This window comes from Populus euphratica, unplaced genomic scaffold, assembly GCF_000495115.2.
Source record: "Populus euphratica unplaced genomic scaffold, PopEup_1.0 scaffold28.1, whole genome shotgun sequence".
Taxonomy (NCBI): domain Eukaryota; kingdom Viridiplantae; phylum Streptophyta; class Magnoliopsida; order Malpighiales; family Salicaceae; genus Populus; species Populus euphratica.
The window spans coordinates 349,415-371,232 of record NW_011499862.1 but is presented as its reverse complement, the minus strand read 5'-3'; the positions used below and the strand labels follow the sequence as shown (position 1 = coordinate 371,232).

The 21,818-nt window shown below is 33.2% G+C and overlaps 3 protein-coding genes and 1 pseudogene across 5 annotated transcripts; 3 read left to right on the top strand and 1 right to left on the bottom strand.

The window, feature by feature from the left end:
• The first annotated feature begins 4,914 nt into the window (after positions 1-4,914).
• Positions 4,915-7,442, top strand: LOC105125243 (kinesin-1-like protein PSS1; annotated as a pseudogene).
• A 1,458-nt stretch (positions 7,443-8,900) lies between these two features.
• Positions 8,901-12,033, top strand: LOC105124993 (GDSL esterase/lipase At1g54790-like). Of its 2 annotated transcripts, none has more exons than XM_011025241.1 (5): positions 8,901-9,394; positions 10,626-10,826; positions 10,998-11,164; positions 11,273-11,543; positions 11,668-12,033. In XM_011025241.1, the coding sequence occupies exons 1-5, from the start codon at positions 9,160-9,162 to the stop codon at positions 11,934-11,936; spliced, it is 1,143 nt and encodes a 380-aa protein (XP_011023543.1). In that variant the 5' UTR covers positions 8,901-9,159; the 3' UTR covers positions 11,937-12,033. The 2 variants fall into 2 exon arrangements, with proteins under 2 accessions (XP_011023543.1, XP_011023542.1); XM_011025240.1 differs by lacking the exon at positions 8,901-9,394 and adding an exon at positions 9,796-10,186.
• A 113-nt stretch (positions 12,034-12,146) lies between these two features.
• Positions 12,147-14,651, bottom strand: LOC105124992 (UPF0603 protein At1g54780, chloroplastic-like). Its single transcript, XM_011025239.1, has 3 exons — positions 14,085-14,651; positions 13,627-13,819; positions 12,147-12,594 (listed from the first exon to the last, which is right to left on the bottom strand). The coding sequence occupies exons 1-3, from the start codon at positions 14,520-14,522 to the stop codon at positions 12,347-12,349; spliced, it is 879 nt and encodes a 292-aa protein (XP_011023541.1). The 5' UTR covers positions 14,523-14,651; the 3' UTR covers positions 12,147-12,346.
• A 314-nt stretch (positions 14,652-14,965) lies between these two features.
• On the top strand, positions 14,966-18,503 carry LOC105124989 (tagatose-6-phosphate ketose/aldose isomerase, putative (Mog1/PsbP/DUF1795-like photosystem II reaction center PsbP family protein)). 2 transcript variants are annotated; one of them, XM_011025235.1, is made up of 8 exons: positions 14,966-15,343; positions 15,757-15,836; positions 15,977-16,037; positions 16,638-16,695; positions 16,908-16,965; positions 17,281-17,353; positions 17,595-17,714; positions 18,122-18,503. In XM_011025235.1, exons 1-7 carry the CDS (start codon positions 15,014-15,016, stop codon positions 17,685-17,687), a joined length of 753 nt encoding a protein of 250 aa, XP_011023537.1. In that variant the 5' UTR covers positions 14,966-15,013; the 3' UTR covers positions 17,688-17,714; positions 18,122-18,503. The 2 variants fall into 2 exon arrangements, with proteins under 2 accessions (XP_011023537.1, XP_011023535.1); XM_011025233.1 differs by having other exon boundaries at positions 18,119-18,434.
• Positions 18,504-21,818: the final 3,315 nt, after the last annotated feature.

Here is a 21,818-nt window from a genome sequence, read left to right as displayed (position 1 = left end):
ATTTGTGTTGTTTTGAGTTGCTTTTGAGTATATTTCATATATTTATTGTAGGTTCTTCTAACGATTCTTAATAGGTTTTTTGGGTTTTTCATCTAATATTCCTTTTAATTTATATTTTTCTTGGTGAGTGAGATAATTTTTAATATGCATATAATATGAAGAAATATGTATGTTGATTATATGATGAGTATGATTAATTAATCTCTTGAATATTTATATATTTTGCTTTATTTTTCGAGTAATCATCTATTCTTGAATTTACACTCGTATTTTGTAGAGCTAAATTCTATTTGATATGATATACGTTTCTTTAATGATTCTGTATATATCTATTATGCCTTGATATAGGACTTTCAGTAACTTCATCCTAACGGAAAGTAGTTAGCTTATATGCACATAGTATTATGTATGCCTAGCTGGTGAGAGAGGCATCAACCTATGACGATTAATCATCCCACAGTGGTCACCTTCGAGTATCATCTGGTCACCTTCGAGTGTCATCTGGTGTCTGACATGTATTCCACTATGTTATGATAATATGTTTAGTATGTATATGTATATGTATATCAAGATAAATCGTCTTGCAAACTATTAATATTTAAAATATATATTAAATATTATTCCCTCACTGAGTTGGTTGAACTCACCCCTCATTCTTAATATTATTTCAAGTTTTTAGTTTCTAATAGTAGTTGGACTTTATTGAGTGTTCCTACTTATTTAGTTTTGGTTGGCATGCCTTGCTTGTTTTGCAAGACTTTCTTTTTACCTTACTTGTTTTGCAAGGCTTTCTTTTTAGTTTTGATTCGATGTCTTAGACACTCCACTATTATTTTGTTTTAATTAAGTTTGGATTTTGATAATATAATAAGTATTATGGATTATTGTTTTTTTTTTAATTACTGATGAAGAGTTTTGAACTATCTTTTGGGTTCATCAATTTTGAATAATATAATATTTCTGAATATTATGAAATGCTGTGTATTTTTAAATAACTTGTTTTTTTGATATGTCCATTTCGAGGCTTAGCGTAGGTGGGGTGTCCTTCCGACACCGCTCCTGCGTTGCCCATCATGGACCTAGGATTCGGGTCGTGACAAACTTTAATCCTCATTTTTATGATTGTTATTTGTTTTATTTTTTATCATTAATTGAAGTTTTTTATCTATCAGATTCAGTTCTTATTCTTTTGATTATTATTTATTTTATTTGAAATAATTTCTAAAATTATATTTTTTTAATTTCATCATCTTTCAACTTTTTTATCCATTAGATTTTATCTATATTATTTTGATTGTTATTTATTTTATTTGAGATAATTTATAAAGTTAGATATTTTTTCAATTTATTTTTATTCAACCTTTTAATTTGTAAGATTTATTTTTTATTATTTTAATAAACTTTAAAAAATATTAACAATTTATTTTTAGATTTATTTTCCATGATATAGCTAAACACCAGAAAGTATTTTTTTAATTTATTTTTTATGATACTATTAAATATAAAAAAAATAATTTAACTTTTAAAATTTTATTTTTTAAAAAAATTATAAAATTACTTTTCAACAAATAAATAATTTTAAGAAAAATTAGATAATCACCCTTATGTTGTCCCATCACAAGGTACATTGACATCTCGTAGTTTTCTTTCATTTTCTAATTGTGACTTTGGACTATTCATCAGCAGAAAAATTGATGGGATACACAACCATTAGTCAAAACTAGCCATTTTACTCGTGGTTAGCTACAAATCAAATAAACTATTTTAGAAAAGAATGAATATATCAGTTTTTTCAGCGTGGTTTTTGATTAAAAAAATTAATTATGAATTAAAAAGTGTATCCTAATCAAGGTTAGGAATACAGAGGTGTCATGGAGACAGTAGCTGTCTGGTGGTTGCTCACGTAAAAAACCATAAACAAAAAAGAAGCAAGAATGAGAGATTAATTGAGTTTGCTTTGATTATAAGTTTGAGTTTTTTAAATGTCATGGAAGATTAATATAGCTATTAATTTTAAAATTTATTAGATTAATTAAAGTATATATAAATTGACTCGATCAACCAGACTAATTAAAAAAAAAAAAAACAGAAAGAATGAGAGTCTTTGGAATCTGGCAGCTTCTGTTTTAGACACTGGTGTTGAATCCGAGCAGCTATTTCATTGTTTTATGACTACAGAATTCAATATTTTTCACGTTGACAGGAAAAACTACAAATAAAACAACTAAAATAGTAATGACTAGAAAGAAAGTTGGTCATGTCTTATACAACTTCACCTGGAACGTACCTTATTTGGGTCTTCACCAAATCTTTCTGGCACATCAGTTTCAGGACTCAAAGTGGTTTATCTCTATATTGGTCATGCTTGTTTTTTTAGAAAATAATTTTTTAATTTTTTTTAAAATTTATTTATAATTAGAAAAGTTGATTAAAATATTTATTTATAATTAGAAAAGTTGATTAACAGTTAAAAAAATTTGACTTGATTTTCACGAAAGTGTTTTTCTTTTATTTTAAATAGAAAACATTTTTTAAAAATCATGAAAAAATTAAAAATATTATATTATTTTTATTTTTTAAATTTGATCTTTATTGTTTTGATTATTATTTATTTTATTTGAGATAATTTATGAAATTATATTTTTTCAATTTTATTCTCATTTAAATTTTTAATTTGTAAAATTTATTTCTTATTATTTTAATAAATTTGAAAAAAATAAAATATTAATAAGTTATTTTTCAACTTATTTTTTATGACATAATCAAATATTGAAAAATATACACTAATAAATATCAAAAAATAATTTACTTTCTTAAAATTTATTTTTTTTAAAAAAATTACCTTTCTACGAACAAACGGCTATAATTTTCATGTTAGCTAAAGTTGGCAGGCCACCATCTCTTAATATAACCTGGATCAAATGCACATATTGCTATTGAATTGCCCAGAACAGACAAGAATCAGCAACACCAGGACTTCAGGCACCTGCCACCATCGATGCATAATATTTAAGTCCACTACAATCATTATTAACCAGAAGAAGGGACGAAAAGAATCTATCAAGAAGAAACCAATATTATAAACCCAAGGATGTGCCGCATTGATTGCGTTGTTAGGACCATGAGACGTGACGATGAGCATAAACTAACTACAGTAAGTGCATTTCATATTTCTAACGTTTCTTTATGGAAGCGATTACCAATCATAAACTTCCAAACATGTTCTTCCAAATCTACATTTATGGTGGAATCATTAGGACAGAATGTAATTTATTGAATGACACCAATAATAGAAGCGCACTTCTTTAAAATAGTTGACGTGAGATGAGGTTGAAACTACATTCCTGGGAAGCTTTTACCTGAGAAAGGCAAGTTCCAACCAGGCCTACACCAGAACCAACCTGCACTCAGTTCTGGGCAAAGCCCGAAATTCAATAAGACAGAAGAAAATTACTTTTGTCGCTCATTACAAGAGAGGAAAGAAAACATCTGAGACAAAAATAATGGCACTTTGTGATATCAAACATTGAAGGGAGGCCAGAGTAAGAAAAATACCCGATAAATGTAATGTCTGTGTCAAACCATTAATCAAACTGTCAGCTCATATGGCAAGGGGATGCAACAGCAACCACCACAACAAGATCAGATATGTATGAATACACTAACGTTAACCACATTCCATGATTCAGGTATGAGAAACTTGTATTAAACAAGTTACCTCAAAACATGACTTGGTGGAGAATATGTATGTCTGGAAAAGAAAGAACAGACTCTGACAAATAGAGGCAACACCTGTGTTTCTTAGACATGGTTTACACATATGCAGAAGGAGGGGGTGGGGAGTTCTGTTTATAATCTTCATAAATGCAATTACTAGAGTTTCTCTGGGAAAAAGGTGACATCTGTATGCATATAGACTGACACACGCACATATATATATGCAAAGAGGAGAGAGTGCTCTGTGCCCCTATAGGATCACATCAAGATAAGCTCTACAAGGACTCGCTGCTATCCATGAGCTTTGAAAGTTCAATGATTTCACGCAAGCCTATCACTCTAATCTCTGCATTTTTCTTATTTAATCTCCTCTCCGTTTGGTTCCCTAGAAACCGCAGGAAAATTACCTCTTCTTAATCTTAACAAACCTTCAAGTCATTATTCACACGAAAACATAAATCGAGATTTTAGTTAGAGACGGAAACGCGAGTTTCATTTCTCAAAAAGATCGATTCATTTCAGATTTTCTTCAACTTTCCGTTGTTCTCCCTGAAACCAAACAGATTGCCAGAAATGTGGTTTTGTGTATAGGATTTTCTATGCATTAACGTGGTTTTTGTGTATTCAATTGATTTGAGTTGAGCTGTAATGACTAATGAGAGGTGATTATGCTCATGAGCATAATCATTGTGCTGGAAAATATTGGTGTAGAAGACTTTGATCTCCATTTTTTAAAATCAATTTAAGTGGCTACTTGATTGCTATTTTCCATTCGAAGTTACTTGAAACATATAAGATTTTTATGATTGATGAAAAAGAGACAGATGTGATTCTATACGTATTGGTAGGGCAGGGTTTCCGATAAGATTACGTTGGCTGTCATAATCATTGTGCTAGATTTCTGATGTCTTTAGTATTCTTCCGTGAACTTGTGGAGTTTTTCGTGCATTTATGAACAGACTGGAGCTGGGAAGACATATAGAATGGAGGTACTGTGAAGCTTTGGTAAATTTAATCTGGAAGTCGTGCCTACATGGATCAGAAACCTCATGAATAGGAACGTTTAACATTTCAAATCAGGGATGATAAACATTCACAATACCCTGTTACATGAGAAAGTTGTTTGCATCGGTATGATAAACACTCACACTAAATAGATTCTGCGTGTTTTTATGACTCCCCAAGGTAGAGATCTACATGGAGAAAGTCTTGCTCAAAATTATGGTTTGCTTTTACCTATCTTGGGTTGTTCTTCTCAGGGACCTTCTTGATTTTACAAAGGACAACATACAGATTAAGGAGAGCAAAGTGCGAGAAATATTGCTATCAGGGAGTTACAGAGGTAAGCTTAATTTCCTTGTCTTCGCTCTGTTGTTTATGTTTTTAAGTAAATTTCACTTTTGCCTTATCTTTACTTGCGTGGCAAGAAATTTGTGTTTATACTTGCAACTTCATTTTAAGTTTCCTTCACTGGATACTTGCAAGAAGCTTTGCTAAGCCTATCCGTAAGACACAGCTGCTTGATTACTCTATCTTCATACTCCTGTAAATAGTACAGCTTCTGATCTACAGCTTGAAATCTCAGGGTGGGATAGTTAATAGAGCAGTTGGAGAGACTCATCCTTTTCCTTTTCTTTTGCCTATATTTGAATTTATCCATTTCTTGCTTATGCTTCACTTATAAAAGAATCCAATAACAGCACTCCATTTGCCTCTCTTTTCTTGGTGAATATAGTGGCAACAATTCTTCTGATTCTTTTGGGACACTTAACGTAGACAGAAATGAACATGGCCAGCAGTTGAAGTCATTGTATTTTTATATTGAGTATTCAGCTAGAGTCGACTACAGATACGAGGTATTACCTTTTTTTCACATGTATGATCAATGCTTGAAGTGAAAGTCTTTTAAGATTTCATTGCTGTTGGCAGGGTGAAAACTGGGAAAGTAATTCCCGTGGACTTGGCGGGGTCAGAAAAGGTAGAGAAAACTGGAGCCGAAGGAAAAGTTCTTGAAGAAGCTAAGACTATCAACAAATCCATATCAGCTCTAGGAAATGTAATAAATTCTCTGACAAGGGGTCCAACTACCAAATCAAGCCATATTCCTTTTCTTGATTCATAACTTACCCGGATTCTACAAGATGCTCTTGTTAGTTTCTCGACACTGAATCCATTTTACAATAAAGTATCTCATCTTTGTATTGACTTCTGAGTCTCATCGTATAGGCTGAGAACTCCAGGACTGCATTTCTGTGTTGTTTCTCACCAAGCCCTTCAAATACATTAGAAACAATGTCTACACTTCGCTTTGGTACAAGGTATGAAAGTCCAAAGTCCACCATATGGAAACTGATGAAATCAGAAGAGGTGAATAGAAGAAAAAAGTTATGAGCACCTAGATTAGAAAATTCTTGATGTCTGAAAGTACAACGATGCCATTAATTAGTTTAAATGATAACCACATTGGAAACCATACATGCAATAATTACTGAATGATCTGTTTAAGGCAGTGCTAGGTTCCTGCATTCCTTTGAGGTCCTTCCATCTCTTGATTTCATTTTGGATTTTACATTGTTGGCAGGGCAAAGCATATAGAGGCATCATCTATAGTCAGCTGAAGAGAAGATAAACATGCCGAAAAACATGGAGAAATCACCCCAACTAAAGATGAGTCATGTGACCGAATTCTAAATAAGGTGAGAAGTAAATTGCGACATGAAAAAATTCTAAATAATCTGAGAATTAAGCCGTGACACTTTAACATGAACGATTTTAAATTTTGGTACTACGATAGTTTCCATTTGTAGTTAAGGGAGAGACTGGATGATGAAGATGTGAAGTTACTTGAGTAGTTATTCATACTGGAGGGATTAATCTTTGACATTGCTTCAGTAGAAGAGCTGGAATCAGGCTATCAAGATGTTACTTTGCAAATAATTTCCTCATTACAGCAGGCAGTAGAAGACAATGACTGGTCAGCACCTTTTCCTCTGCTTTCTGGCTGCCTAAACAACATTTTCGAAATCAAGGTGAAAATGAAGAAAGAACAGTTGTTTAATTCGTGTATCATGTGATTTATTTCTCACTTCGACATCAAGCAACTTTACCATTTTTGTCGCTGAAAGCAGTTCATGACTGCACTTTTGGAGTACTCAGAAGTGACAATTATTATGTTGAAGGAATTTGGCTCAAGTCCAAGAAGTCATCATACACCATCTAAGTATTACTTTGCAGTTTAAGAGTGAGAACCAGGCTCTTAAGGCAAGACTAGCAGATGCAGAAAGGTTTGATGCAATGCACAAGGAGACTGACGATAATGCTGGTGTTCTGCTTGAGATTTCAGGAATGATCAGGTTGTTATTTTCATGGGTTGGGTCATTCTAACCCTTCAAGATGGTGAGCTGAAACCGTGTGGCTAACTCAAGGCGCTGGCTAATGCAATATTTAGGGAATGCCACACTAGCACGGGAATTTTTTACAGGATAGTTTCTGATTCTGCTAAATACTGTAATGAACATATGAATTTTGGCTCTGGTTTTGCATCCTTTTGGACATAGAAAAGGAAGGTATCAAAGAAACCGCGCACTGTAAAGATATAAAATAGGTATAGGTTCTGATCCATCCAAATTGCATGATGGATTTGCCACCCTCTTTGAGTCTGTTCTGTAGTTTTTTGGTCACTGCTGCAAGTATTTTGCTCTGAGCGGTAATGGTCTGTTGATGAAAATTCATAATTTAGCCCTTCATTACTGTTATTAGTTTAGTTATAAAGACAAAAACAGCAATCTTTTTCAAATCTCAAACCTAAATTCGAACTTGGGTTTTCTTGTTTAGCTGCATATGGTGAGGCATGAGTTCCCAGACTCTAATCTCATGTTTTCCCGTTCAATATTTCGCGTGAGAAATGAATTGTGGCACTAATTTTGTGCCACTAGCGAATAATTGCCCATTGCCATTATGATCGGGCCCACTTCATTCTGGATGTAATGATGCTATTCATAGTTGTTATGTTTGATCTAGCATCCTGGGTTTACACGGAAAATCTGAAATTCAAAATCTAATTTAAGTTGGGTTTTTAGCTGAATCAAATAAAATATTAACTCGGTTAAATCTATATGACTTAATCAAGTTTTTAATTATTAGGTTAACTTAACTATACTAAATATAAACTTGACAAGTCAGGCACTAGAAAAAGAAGAGAACAAAATGCTACTATTTTAATTAAAAAAATAATTGACTTGATGACCTAAAAATTGACCTGATAATCTAAATCTTTTTTCAAATCAATTTTTTAATCAAATATAATATTATTCATGTTATTTATTTCAGAATTTAGCGTGATATTTCCAACAATTATAGTGTTATTCAGAGTTTTTAATAATTTAATTTGTTTTTCAAATTAATTCTTTAATTAAATATAATATCATTCATGTTATTTATATCGGAATTTAGCATGATATTTCTAACAATTATAGTGTTATTCAGAGTTTTTATAAGATAAATGGTTACTAATTCTTGAAAGGAAAGGGAAAGGTGAAAAGATATGATTGGAGATAAAATAAAAATAAAAAAATAAATCAAATGAATTTGAGTTAAGGTTTTGAAAATCATAAGTTGACTTGTATAATTTTATAATTTTATATGTAAATTTGTTTTTAGTATGTAAAATTAAACTAAAATTTTAAAAATTAATAAAATTAAATTTAACTCAAGTAAACTCAATAAAATTGTGCAAACTCGGAATTTAACACTGATTTGTTATGAGTTTTGATGGAATATAAATACTACATTCATCAACTCTCTTTTCTCTCAAATTAAACAAAAAAAAAAAAAACCCTAGCACACTCTCAAACCACCCGACACCAATCTCTCTTTCTAAGCTCTTTTTCTTGGACTTGATTAGGCTTGTTCGGCTCCCATTGGGCCCTCTTGTTTCTTTCTCTCTCTCTGTTTTTTTTTCCCTCCTCTTTGTCGGGTTGGGTTTGGCCACCTCTCTCTCTCTCTCTCTTCTTGATGGACTCGGTTGGTTTTGGTTGCTATTCCCCGACTGGCCCTTGTTCATCTTCCCCCTTCAATTGGCGTTTGGGAAGACATGGAAATTAACAATCACGGCTACAAGTCTACAAATATGTGTAATGAGTCTACAGACCTAAGAGATTACTTCGGATTCTTGAGTCTTGAGTTATGTTTCTAACGTACTGGTCGTGGCCTTATGCGTGCACCCAAGAACATTTTGGAGTAAAATAGCGAGGAAAGGAAACAACACTTAAAAGTATGCTACACAACCAAAGGATAAAAAAACTTTGCTTTCGGGGCAACGAGGCACTTAACTTGCCTTTCCATAACTCAAAGCAAGCATTCCCTATGCCCATAAAAGCACCAAACTTCTCTAATTATTACACAGCTTCTTAGCTTCTAGGATTGAGAAGTTAACTACTGATCATGGCTAGCAGAAAAATTGCTCTCCAAGTTTTCACCCTTTTATCCATCATATCATCTGTTGCAAATTCAATTGATTTCAATTACCCTGCAGTGTTCAATTTTGGTGATTCAAACTCTGACACAGGTGACCTTGCTGCTGGTCTAGGCTTCCTCCTTGATCCACCTAATGGACAAATTTACTTCAAAACTGCCACAGGAAGGTTCTGTGATGGCCGTCTCATTGTTGATTTTCTAAGTAAACTTTCTATTCTCTAACCGTGCCAAAGATTGCCATTTTTTATGCATTCAATATGATTTTGTTTGCACATTCAATAGCTAATCTAGTCATGCTACGTTTCTGTACTGCTATATTCAAGTATGATTATGGTTATCAAACCCGCTCACCTATTTTACTTATCCATTTTGTAACTTAATATCTGAATCAGGTTGAATTTATTTTAGATTTATTTAAAAAGTTGATCCAGTTAAATTTGAATAATCTAGTAAATTGACTTGTAATCTAATTGACCGGCTAAATTAAATAAAATTTTATCCAGTTAATTCTAAAAAATTCAAAAATTAATTTCAGATCTTAAATGGTATCAAACAATCACATAACCAAACAAAATGATTAATTTTTTCTTTCCTCGTGTCCATTTCAAATAAGTTCGAGGATTCTTGAATTGCACACAATGCCCCACCACCATTTTTATTTCTTCATGGTTGGTAACTATTATTTAAGAGTGAAAGGTCCTGGTCTTTTTCTTTCATCAGTGAAGACATATCCTCATCCTCTATAGCCCTAGCCCGTCAATGGAAACCAAAAACTTTTTCCTCCATGTTCTCGCATTAATCTCCATCTTCTTGCCACTGGCACAATCAGTGCATTTCAAGTTTCCTGCTGTTTTCAACTTTGGTGATTCAAATTCTGACACTGGAAACCTTGTTGGGGCTGGCATTGAAAGCATTCGACTACCTTATGGGGAAATTCACTTTCAAATACCATCTGGGAGATACTGTGATGGCCGTCTCATTATTGATTTCCTCAGTAAATCTCCCACTATCATCGCAATTTTTCATGCCTTCTAGTTTGTATCATGTCAGCTCCGTTTCTATACTATGTTATTCCCCTGTTTTCTCCGTTTTGAGGAAGACAAGCCTTTCCCTCTGTTTTCTCTGTTTTCTTGCTCTGTGTTCCCCTGTTTCTTCTGTTACTTAGGATGGAATAAATCCCATTTTCTTGTTGATATATTGTATAATTGTTCCTTTTGTGCTAAATGCCTTTATTTTTTAGGAATGTTTAGGAGGTAAGTAATGTTAAGTACAAGAATTGATTGATAATAGCAATGCAGTTAGAAATACAAGAATCTGAAATATTTTGTTTTCCAGTTTTTTTTTCCTTCAATATTCACACTCTGTTTCCTCTGTTTTCAAGTAGGAAGTATTGCAATTTGTTTCTTTCATTCATGTGGGTGTGTGTTTTCCAGTGGATGCAATGGAGCTGCCCTTCCTAAATGCATATTTGGAGTCAGTTGGGGTGCCGAATTTTCGTAAAGGATGCAACTTTGCAGCTGCAGGATCAACTATACTTCCAGCAACTGCAACATCTGTGAGCCCATTTTCCTTCGGAGTTCAAGTGAATCAGTTTCTACGATTCAAAGCTCGAGTTCTCGAATTGCTAGCCAAAGGTATGTACATGGCTCACTCTCATACTGTAAGCCGCCATTACTGAGAAAAACTTGTTTGACGGTGATGTGGATTCAGTTTGATAAAGTTCTTACGCAAATGTTAATGCCTGAAGTATGGCAAGAAGTGTAAGAATCATTGATAGTTTTTTTATGTTTCAAACCTTGTCACAGGTAAGAGATTTGATAGATACGTACCAGCAGAAGACTATTTTCAGAAGGGTCTATACATGTTTGATATTGGCCAGAATGATCTTGCCGGTGCATTTTACTCGAAAACACTTGATCAAATTGTTGCTTCAATCCCAAACATCTTGGTCGAATTCGAAACCGGGATCAAGGTTAGATCCTAGTTCTGTCATTTCCTTTTCTTTAAATTTTTTTGACACTAAGCTGTATTGAAAGGAACATGAAATCTGCAACACTGATTGATTATTTTCATGCTCTAGAAACTATATGACCAAGGAGGTAGGAATTTTTGGATCCACAACACGGGTCCTCTTGGTTGCTTGACTCAGAACGTTGCAAAGTTCGGAACTGATCCATCAAAGCTTGATGAGCTGGGATGTGTAAGTGGGCATAATCAAGCAGCTAAGCTTTTAAATCTTCAGCTTCATGCTCTCACTAAAAAGCTGCAAGGCCAATACGCTGATTCAAATATCACATATGTTGATATCTACACAATAAAATCCAACCTCATTGCTAATTATTCCCGATACGGTTAGTAATCCTCAGTTCCTTTATTATGAATTTTTTTTTAGTTTTCATCTTTTTCTTATCAAAAGAGATGGAAAAGTCTAAGGAAAGAAAAGACATTAGGTTCTGAGTGAATATGAATTTGCAGGATTTGAGCAACCCATAATGGCATGCTGTGGATATGGAGGACCACCACTAAACTATGACAGCAGGATTTCTTGTGGGCAAACAAAAGTTTTGAATGGGACCAGTGTCACAGCCAAAGCATGCAGTGATAGTACTGAGTATGTGAATTGGGATGGAATTCATTATTCAGAGGCAGCTAATCAGTATATTTCATCACAAATACTCACTGGAAAATTTTCGGATCCGCCATTCTCTGATAGAATGCCTTTCCTTCTCAATCTCAAGTTCTGAGGAGCTAATTTGCTGACTGTGCTGTAATTATTCTATTCGTTCTTATTTCATTTGTTTACAGCTGAAGATTAAATGCAAGCACTAATATTATTAATAAGTTCTGACTGGTGCTCCTAGATCTGATTCTTAGCTACAGAAGCTTGATGTTGCAGATTGCAACACCAAAAACCTATTTTCTCAGAGTTTGTCGTAGAATTAGCACCAGGACAATGATATGATACTGTGAGCATAAGATGAAACCATGGTTCTATACACATTTCATGAGCATAAACCAAAAATCTGTACTTATCCTCTGGTTGCAAGTTTCTCGTCAAGAACATTACATACATTTGTACACCTATGCGCCACCAGGTTTTGTCGAAACCTGGAGGAAAAATTTTGAGAAACAAGCCTAAAAACAGGGTTATGACCTATTTCTTTGAAACATAAGCATAGTATTGCGCCATGGGAACAACAAAAGCAATCACCAATAGACCTCCAACCACTAGAGTGAATTGTCCCCTCTTCTCCTCTGTCTCTTCCTTGCTTTTGAAGTTGGATTCTCGTTTGTTTTCTTTAGTCGTCGGACCGCCTGGATCTGGAAGCCCATCGATAGCAGCCACTAACCTCTTGGCGCTGCTATAAATCGCTTCATTGTATTTTTCTTCCGTCGCCAAGACTGCAATTAAGAACCACATGGTCATCAGCATCACTGTTCTATCTCAACTAATGCAGTTCTTATGATCATGATGTTAAATGAAAAATGGACAAGAAATCTTTTCGTTATAATCTTAGCTCTAAAATTGATGACGTTTGAGCTTGCTAGAGAGTTGCAACATGAGCAAGCACACGTAACTTGAGCATCCTCATCTCTAAGACTAATGACATCTGAGCTTGTGTGACAATTGCATCATGTGCAAATACAATGAATTTGTGTTGTGTATAAAATAATCTCATTTCAACAAAACAGAACTACTATAATAACAGTTGAGTCAGAAATGATGTGTGAATAGGGCACAAAGGATGAACTCAGTACTCTTTAACACCTGTGCTGAGATCCAATGGTATACTATGTTAGCATTTCAGAACTTAGTTGGACCTCAAGATTCCTAAACCTCAGTAGCTTGTGTGCAGCTAGCGTTTGATAATAGAATTAGGCCCATCTCCTTCTGAATCAACAGAAAACCAACTTAAGTTTCATAAGATTGTAGGTAGTTTCCCTTTCTTGGATCTTTCAAAAAGATAACTTCTCAATAGCAGTGTAAACCAGCATAGAATGGATGTTTACACCTCTAGAGTACCATGGTATTGAAAATTAAAGCAGTCTTGAACACTTTGCAGGACAAATGGTGTTTTGAATTTCCCATTTTTCATTTCAAAAATCAATCAATTGTGAAGCATCACTTTGTAATGAAATTTAAGTGCTTAAAGAATTTTAATGTTGTGCATGAGAACTGAACAAAGGATAGAATCTCCATCATGCTTAAGCTCTGTCTGTATTTTGGGATCCCTTAAACTTTTGTTTAGAGCTTCATTAGGATCCCTCCACCATCCCTCACCATTTCAAATGAAATATCGTTTCAACCAGACCTGTTAAAGCTGTTTAGATTGAACAAAAAGGCCACCCTAACTACCATGAAACACAATGAACTAAGGAAATCTGGGGAAACTAATCACCAACTTGAAAATTGTACAGTAAATGCATAGTTACCAGGAAGGTTCTCCGAGACAGTGGAATCAAGAACAGTTTCTCCAACCGCTTGGATAAATGCAGGCCCCCCTGTAATTGCCCCTTCCTTTTGGCTGGTTACAAGCACAACAATTCCCTTGTTGTTGCCGTCTTCAACACTAGGATACCATTTCTCCAGAACTTGGTCGGCATATTCAAAAGCATCTGCTTTGCTCTGCAACAAACATAATCTTTATTCAGTTATATGCATCTATGAAAGAGTTAAAGGAAAACACACATGCCTTTAAACTTGTCATCTATTAATTTGGCAATAATGTAACCCAGATTGTAACAGTAAAAGACAAATGTCTACAAGTCAGTTTACTTGCTGTTCCATTTCTCGGAACAATCAAAAGCTTGCTTCAAAAGTTGAAATAATCATAGTTTGCTAGACTAACTACACATTCAAATCAACAAGGAAATGATACCGAAAGACTTACAGTAAGCTTTCTAACAGTAATGAAATTGATCTTGAAGTTCTTCCTCGATTCCAAATCAGATAACAGCTGCTTCAGATCAGATTTAGTCACTCTACTAAGCACACCAGCATCATCAAATATATAAGACTCTTTTGGTGGCCCTTCATTGAGCACGTCAAATTCAGAAGCTTGAGCATTTCCAATATACAACAGTGGACTAAAGTTGAGTGCCAAAGAGAGAGCTAATGCTGCTAGGCCTTGTTGAGCATAACTGAACCAGCTATTGGGCACCGACAAAGATTGAGAAGTGTGCCTTTTGAGGCTAGAAGTGATGCTCTTGTGGGTGAAAGAGAGTGAGTTTGATCTTGTTTGAAGAGAAGGTAGCAAATGGGATTTCGAAGAGGATGGTTTTGAGTTGAGGAGAGGAGAAAGAGAGTGCGAAGAAAGTAAGGTTTCCATGGGAATGAGAGTGAGAGTGAGAGATCAACAGAACAGAAATGGCGGTCACAGAGAGGGAGATATTATGTTTTCTACATCATTTTCGGGTCTCTCTTTGGTTGAGTAATTTGAGTGGTTTGGATTTCTTTTGTTTTGAGGAATTTGAGTGGTTTGGATTTCTTTTGTTTTGGATTGGCTGGCTGTTATTTGAAATGGATAACCCCCTCTCACTCAGCCATGCAAAGACTATGGGGTCACTTTGGTCCATCCAGGATTGATAAATATAATTTATGTGGCATTATCACATAATCATAGAGATAATCCGATGAGAAAGAGAATCAAACTACTTACAATTACGATGAATGATAACATAATTTGGTAAAATTTACTCCAAATCTCCAACATACCCTTCCATTGTTAAGAGGATCCAAGAGATAAAAGCCCCACCACTACCCCACATTATCTTCCCTCCATTTTTTTTCAACGACCATGAAATCCAAACTCACTATCTCATGGCCATTCTCCTGTCCCTCTCTCCTCACCGCCACCCTCCTCCTCTAAACCCTCCACAAAATCCAAACCCCAATAGCCCAAAACCAACCCCTCAAGCCACTAGCCTCCTCAGCACCATCTCTAGGAGACAGTTCATCTTCAAAACTACTTCACTTTGTCTCATTTCCTTAGCCACTCAACACCCTCTTGCACAAGCCTTAGCTGAACCTTCTCCACCTTTAAAATCTGTTCTTTCCATCCTTGCCAATACAAAATCTTGGTTTCAGTTCTATGGTGATGGTTTTTCCATCAGGGTCCCTCCTCAATTTGAGGACATCATGGAACCAGAGGTATATTTATCTTAATTTTTGTTATGGCTTTACTATTCACCCATACATTCTTATGTTTTTAACTGTTTTGAGTTCAAGTTTGAATCTCTTGAGTTCTTTTTTATCAATGTTGGTAGTCATGGGTATGGTGTTTTGGCTGGTATTGCTAACATTTTGCACAATTTATTCTTATCAATATGCAATGAATTGGCATGTATAATTTTAGTTTAGTGGGTTTTAAAGGATAAAGGATGCTGCAAATTGACCATTGGTGATAGATTCAGTAAGCTTTGAGACTAGAACTTTCAAAATCAATTCAGTTTTTCTTAGAGTTAGATATCTTGATTGAGGGAATGTAGAGTATTGAATATCAAATGTGTTCACAATGTCAGAAATTTTTTTTCATCGACTTGGTTATTGTATCTTGTTATTAGGATTACAGTGCTGGGCTGTCTTTATATGGAGATAAGGCAAAGCCAAAGACCTTTGCAGCCCGTTTTGCATCTTCTGATGGGTATATCATTTTACAGCAAGTTCATTCTCTTCGATGTATATATTTATTTAGCTTTCCATTGGAGTAAAGCATAAAACTTTATAGTAAAGGTCATAGTGTTCACGCAAGTTTTTTGTTGCATTTTCTTTTTGTCAACATAGATCTGAAGTTCTAAGTGTTGTCGTTCGCCCTTCCAATCAACTGAAGATCACCTTCTTAGAGGTTTGTGTGGTGAAAATTGTCAAACTTTCACCTTTATTCTAGTATTGGTTTGGTTCTGTATTACTCTGCAGACTCATTAAACGTCCTTGTTCATTTTCATGGTTAAATTTGGAACTAAGGCAGTTGATTGTAACTCTTGACATGTCTACTTCGTCAAATTAGTTAATTTCATTGCAAACATCTGCGAGATTAAAGTCTGCTATAATTTAATGCCCCCAACTAAGTATCTTATTGTCAGGGCACAATGCCAGCATTTTCCCTGATTTTAAACATGGTAGGATATCTAATCCAAGACAACAATGATTTTTCAGGTTATCTAGGGTTATTATCTTGTAACTTAACCTCTATATGAGTTTTCCTGTAGCCATTATGGTGGGATGGCAGATATCACTCCATTGTGAATTCCATTATCCTTTTGCTGTCATAATTCACAACCTTCAAGTCTTGTACCTATTTCCAAATAAGAAAGGAAAGTAAAATGGATGAATAATGCCACCCCCCCACCCCCCCCCCCCCCCCCCCCTTATTTTAGATTGTTCCAATTTTAAGATCTCAAAGAGTAATTCTCCGACAAACTATGTACTTTGCTAACATGGACAGGCTAAAGATATTACTGATTTGGGATCATTGAAGGAGGCTGCAAAAATCTTTGTTCCAGGTCTGTCTTTGCATTCAGTTGTGTTATTCTTGAAGTTTTGATTCTTAGAACCAAAAATCTTTTGTATCTATCGAACTTTCTTGTGGTTTAAAAAAAAAAAAATTAAATGGTTTCCACTTTTCCTGCTGATCGTTTGTCATTTGAAAAAACAAGTAGATTAGCATTCTTCTCAACTATCTTGTTCTGGTAGCTCAATTTATCTGCAATGGCAGGTGGGACAACTTTATACTCTGCCCGTACACTAAAAATAAAAGAAGAGGAAGGTTACAGGTAAATTTATCTATCTTTGCTTGATTCTGGGGCTCTTCAATTCTAAATAATGCTATTGAAGTAGAACAGGCACCTTCAGGAATATTAGTTTATTAAGTGTTATATATATATATATATATATATATATAGCTATAGAAGCATATATTTTTCCTTCTCCATTGACTTGGATAATAAACACAAATACCATCACCCCTACACTAAATCTAAAGCAACCAGGATGTCAGCAGGGAAATGATATTTTATTTGAACCAGATCATGGATGTTATAATTACAATACTTTTCTGACATATGTGTTCCATTGTTTGTTAATTTCAGGACTTACTACTTCTATGAATTTGGCAGAGATGACCAGCATGCTGTACTAGTAGCTGTGGTTAACAGTGGAAAGGTTAATACATTCACCTTACAACTAGAATATTGATTGCAGCGCCCACTTCTTTAGTGGAATTAACTCATTACTCTGTCAGAATTCTTTGGATAAAGCCAATATATATAGCTTGCTCATGTGCCCCAACATGGAAACTATAACTGATCTTGTATTTATCTTTGGCCTCGCTGAACATTCTCCGTCATCATGATTTGTTAGATTTTACAATTCACTAGCTGTTATTATTGTAATTTTAATGCAGGCAATTATCGCAGGAGCAACTGCCCCACAGTCGAAATGGGACGAAGATGGTGTAAAGCTTCGGTCTGCTGTTATTTCACTGACAGTTCTGTAGGAATCTGCTCGGCATCTGATTTTCCAGGTTCATAAATCGAGTGCTTTGGAAAACAAGTCAGATGGCATATTATAACAACATTCTTGAAAGTATTGCATGATAGACGTGTAGAGAGACCTAAGATCAATGATATATCAGCTTCTCTGAATTACAGGCTTCTTTTTCTTGGGTTTATAATCTTAACTCCTGTAACGTGACAATTCCAGCTGATACTCTGTCATGCTAAGATCTAAACCGCATACTAGTTAGTTTATCCTTCCAAGTTATTTGATGGTCAAGTCTTGGCATCTTCAGGGCTCAGAACTCATGTTTTATTGCCTTAATCCTGATACAAATTGAACCCTAAAGTCTAAATCAGCTACTTCTTTTTATGTTTTTCCTATCTTTCAGCTGTCCTGGCAATCTTCTTATCGCTACACTGTTTGATGCAGTAGAACGTGTTGCATAGTGGATTGAGGAGGCATTCTAAACAAGCCACGAGCACAGAGATTCATTTTCATGCAATCCATTATTTGTTCTGATTTGTAAAGGTCAGCTATCAGAAGCTTACTTTCACCGACAGCATTCGGCTTATAGAGAGGAAGATTTGATTTGAGGGATGTTTTTTCCCTTGCATTCGTACTAGGAAAGTTCTTAACCAAGTGGTTGAAATAAAATTTTGAGTGGAACACAATTTTTACTTCATTTTCCACAATCCATTAGCTGTAAGCATCCTGGCTGGGTGAGTTCTTTTCACTTTGATTTTGACTCAACTCAATTTCATTGTACTCCTGAAATGCTTCCACATGATCTAATGATTTTCATGATGTCTAGACATTTATCTCGCATGGTAGTTATAAGACCTGACCTAAAGTTCCTTCAGCTGAAGACTCAAATCTCAAATTGAGTGAGTTAACTCGGGTCAATCTAAATTATTTTTTAAAAGAATAACAAGATTTTTTAACTAATTCAAATTGGATCAAACTCTAGGTTAACAGGTTACAAAGTTAATCCGCCGGACGAACTCTTATAACCAGGCTTGAAACAAAGAATTTTCCACTCTTTTAAGTAAACATTAGCAAACGTTTCATGAATTTTTTTTCAAAAAAATACCGGGAGATTTGTTAGTCACCTTGATGCAGTTTTCTCTGATGGTGGCCTCACAGATTATTCTGAAATTGGGATTTAAGCCCACATAAGATATGTTCATCAGTCACAGCCTCCCCACTCATCACCTCTTATATACGCAGGTTGGCCCTCACAGTACATGGCATCCACACAATTTACACTGGCACTGGAATAGATTTGTTAAAAAAAATCTACTAAATTCCTATTAAAATCCAATGATCATTAGATCTTATTATCTAAAGCTGATGTTCAAGGAAATGGCATTGCAGCAATTCCACATGCAGTCGAGGAATCCATGTCCGAAATGGTCAGGAAAAACAGTCTAGTAAATTCTTAGATGGAGACTTTTGTGCAGTAGTTGGCATCATAAATGCAAAGAACCTAAAAAAATGGCAATCAATAATCTATTAAATTTGACAGCTCCAATCTCTGCACCTCACTCCACCATCCGAGCAGTGATGGAGTTATGATTTAAAAAAAAAAAAAATTATTAATAAATATTTGATATTATATTTTATTGTTATATAAAAAAATTAATTTAAAATATATGTACCAACTCAAGTCAAGTAAAATTAATTTAAGAATATTTTTAAAATAAAAAACTTATATTATAATTGTTTTATTTGAGATTTTATATTTTAAAATTACTTTATAATGATTTTATTTTTAATCTCATTAAAAATATATTTCTCAATATATATATATATATATATATATATAACTTTTATTTATCTATTTTTAAAACTTTCAAGGACTAAGAAAGTTCTTGACAACAATTTTATACTAACATATATCACATAACATTTAAGATCATAACTTAAAAGAATTATCACAAGTTGATGTTGTTTTTGGTAACTTGTTATTCTGTACAAGTGAATTAAACACAAATATTAAATATTTTTTTTAATTTATCTATTATATCTCTAATTTTTTTAGTTGTAATGTACTTTATTTTTAATTATTAATAAATTCATCACCATCATTTTTTATATAAAATTCATAACAAAATACTTATCAATTCATCAAAACTCATTTCAATTCATATCCATTAGCATATAATATTATCCATATATATATTGATTTATCAAACCTATAAATTATTATAAACCCTAACATTTTAATGACTAATTATAAACAAATAAAATTAAAATTAAATAAAAAAATAAATAAAAAAATAAATTTTTTTAAAGTATAAAGTACAAGAGGTTAGTTGTTTAACTAATCAATAGCTTAGCATCCGAGCAGTGATGGAGTTATGATTTTTTTTTTAAAAAAAAAATTATTAATAAATATTTGATATTATATTTTATTGTTATATAAAAAAATTAATTTAAAATATATGTACCAACTCAAGTCAAGTAAAATTAATTTAAGAATATTTTTAAAATAAAAAACTTATATTATAATTGTTTTATTTGAGATTTTATATTTTAAAATTACTTTATAATGATTTTATTTTTAATCTCATTAAAAATATATATTTCAATATATACAACAAACTTTTATTTATCTATTTCTAAATCTTTCTAAGAATTTATCTATTTCTAAATCTTTCAAAGACTAAGAAAGTTCCTAATAACAATTTTATACTAATATATGGTACATAACATTTAAAATCATAACTTAAAAGAATTGTCACAAGTTGATATTGTTCTTGCTAACTTGTTATCCTGTACAAGTGAATTAAACATAAATATTAAATATTTTCCTTCTAATTTATCTATTATATCTCTAATTTTTTTAGTTGTAATGTACTTTATTTTTAATTATTAATAAATTCATCACCATTATTTTTTATATAAAATTCATAACAAAATACTTATTAATTCATTAAAACTCATTTCAATTCATATTCATTAGCATATAATATTATCCATACATATATTGATTCATCAAACCTATAAATTATTATAGACCCTAACATTTTCAATGATTAATTATAAACAAATAAAATTAAATTTAGATAATAAAATAAATAAAAAAATTTCTTTAAAGTATAAAGTACAAGAGTTAGTTGTTTAACTAATCAATAGCTTAGGGTTTGAAAAAGAAATTTTATAGAAGGAAGAGAGACAAGTACAATAGTAGAAAAAAAGAAGCTTGGATTAATTAGTAGCTAATAAAAAAAATAACCATTTAAAGCTATTATATTAATATTTTAATATATAAAAATATGTTTTAAAAATTATTAAAGGGGCAATTGCCTTCTCTTTCTCTTGTTTCTGTGTGGCTTCACTACTGTTTTCAAAATAATACTTGAGTTATGAGTTGATTTTCTTTAAAATTATTCTAGTACCATGCTGAATAAGTTAACTTATATGTTAATAGGTCAACTCAAGTTACGATTAAAAAAATAAAAAAAAAAAAGATATTATTTTAATTTAAAAAGAAAACAAAACTATGCAGGATTTATAATTATGAACTTCGCACATTAATTACAGAGCACAACTATTCGCTGCCTAAGAGCTGGCAACCATGGTGATGAGAATCGGTTTAATCGGTTTTTTTTTTCGGTTCGGTTTTTTCGGTTATTTTTTTTCCGGTTTTCTCGGTTTAATCGGTTTTTCGGGTTTTTTCTCACCCCTAATTCTTATTGTTGGAGTTTTTTAATCTAGACTAATCCAAGTTAAACTGTCAAAACCCGTAATTGTAATCTGAATTTTATACTGAATCATGAAGCAGGCAGGTTAAATAACATTGCATGGCATAACACGATAGTCCAGTTGAGTTAGCTAAACTTTTGCATCAAAGTATCATATATCTAACCAAGTAATTCTCCTGGATAGCAATTGCTTTACGTAATGAGCTTCTACATCATTCATGTGAAGAATTTTAGTCAAATATGCTTGGTTCACATGCAAGCCGCCATGTATAGCACTCATAACAACGTGCCTTGAAAGTATAATGTTTTCTTTTCTTGATAAGGATGTGTCTTGAAAGCAGATGCTAAGGTCATTAATTTCATTATTGCTCTCGTGGTGTTTGGAATTGTGATGTGATTATTTTTTTAAGTTTTTTTTTTTA

What these genes read in the sequence shown, in the direction of transcription:
- LOC105124993 (XM_011025241.1), top strand. Translation starts at nt 9,160, where the DNA reads ATGGCTAGCAGAAAAATTGCTCTCCAAGTTTTCACCCTTTTATCCATC. An exon ending in TCTCATTGTTGATTTTCTAA is followed by an intron (nt 9,395 to 10,625) that starts GTAAACTTTCTA and finishes TGTGTTTTCCAG; the next exon opens with TGGATGCAATGGAGCTGCCC. An exon ending in AATTCGAAACCGGGATCAAG is followed by an intron (nt 11,165 to 11,272) that starts GTTAGATCCTAG and finishes TTCATGCTCTAG; the next exon opens with AAACTATATGACCAAGGAGG.
- LOC105124992 (XM_011025239.1), bottom strand. Translation starts at nt 14,522, where the DNA reads ATGGAAACCTTACTTTCTTCGCACTCTCTTTCTCCTCTCCTCAACTCA. An exon ending in TTACTGTTAGAAAGCTTACT is followed by an intron (nt 13,820 to 14,084) that starts GTAAGTCTTTCG and finishes TGTTTGTTGCAG; the next exon opens with AGCAAAGCAGATGCTTTTGA. An exon ending in TGTCTCGGAGAACCTTCCTG is followed by an intron (nt 12,595 to 13,626) that starts GTAACTATGCAT and finishes TCTTAATTGCAG; the next exon opens with TCTTGGCGACGGAAGAAAAA.
- LOC105124989 (XM_011025235.1), top strand. Translation starts at nt 15,014, where the DNA reads ATGGCCATTCTCCTGTCCCTCTCTCCTCACCGCCACCCTCCTCCTCTA. An exon ending in CGTTTTGCATCTTCTGATGG is followed by an intron (nt 15,837 to 15,976) that starts GTATATCATTTT and finishes TTGTCAACATAG; the next exon opens with ATCTGAAGTTCTAAGTGTTG. An exon ending in TGAAGATCACCTTCTTAGAG is followed by an intron (nt 16,038 to 16,637) that starts GTTTGTGTGGTG and finishes TAACATGGACAG; the next exon opens with GCTAAAGATATTACTGATTT.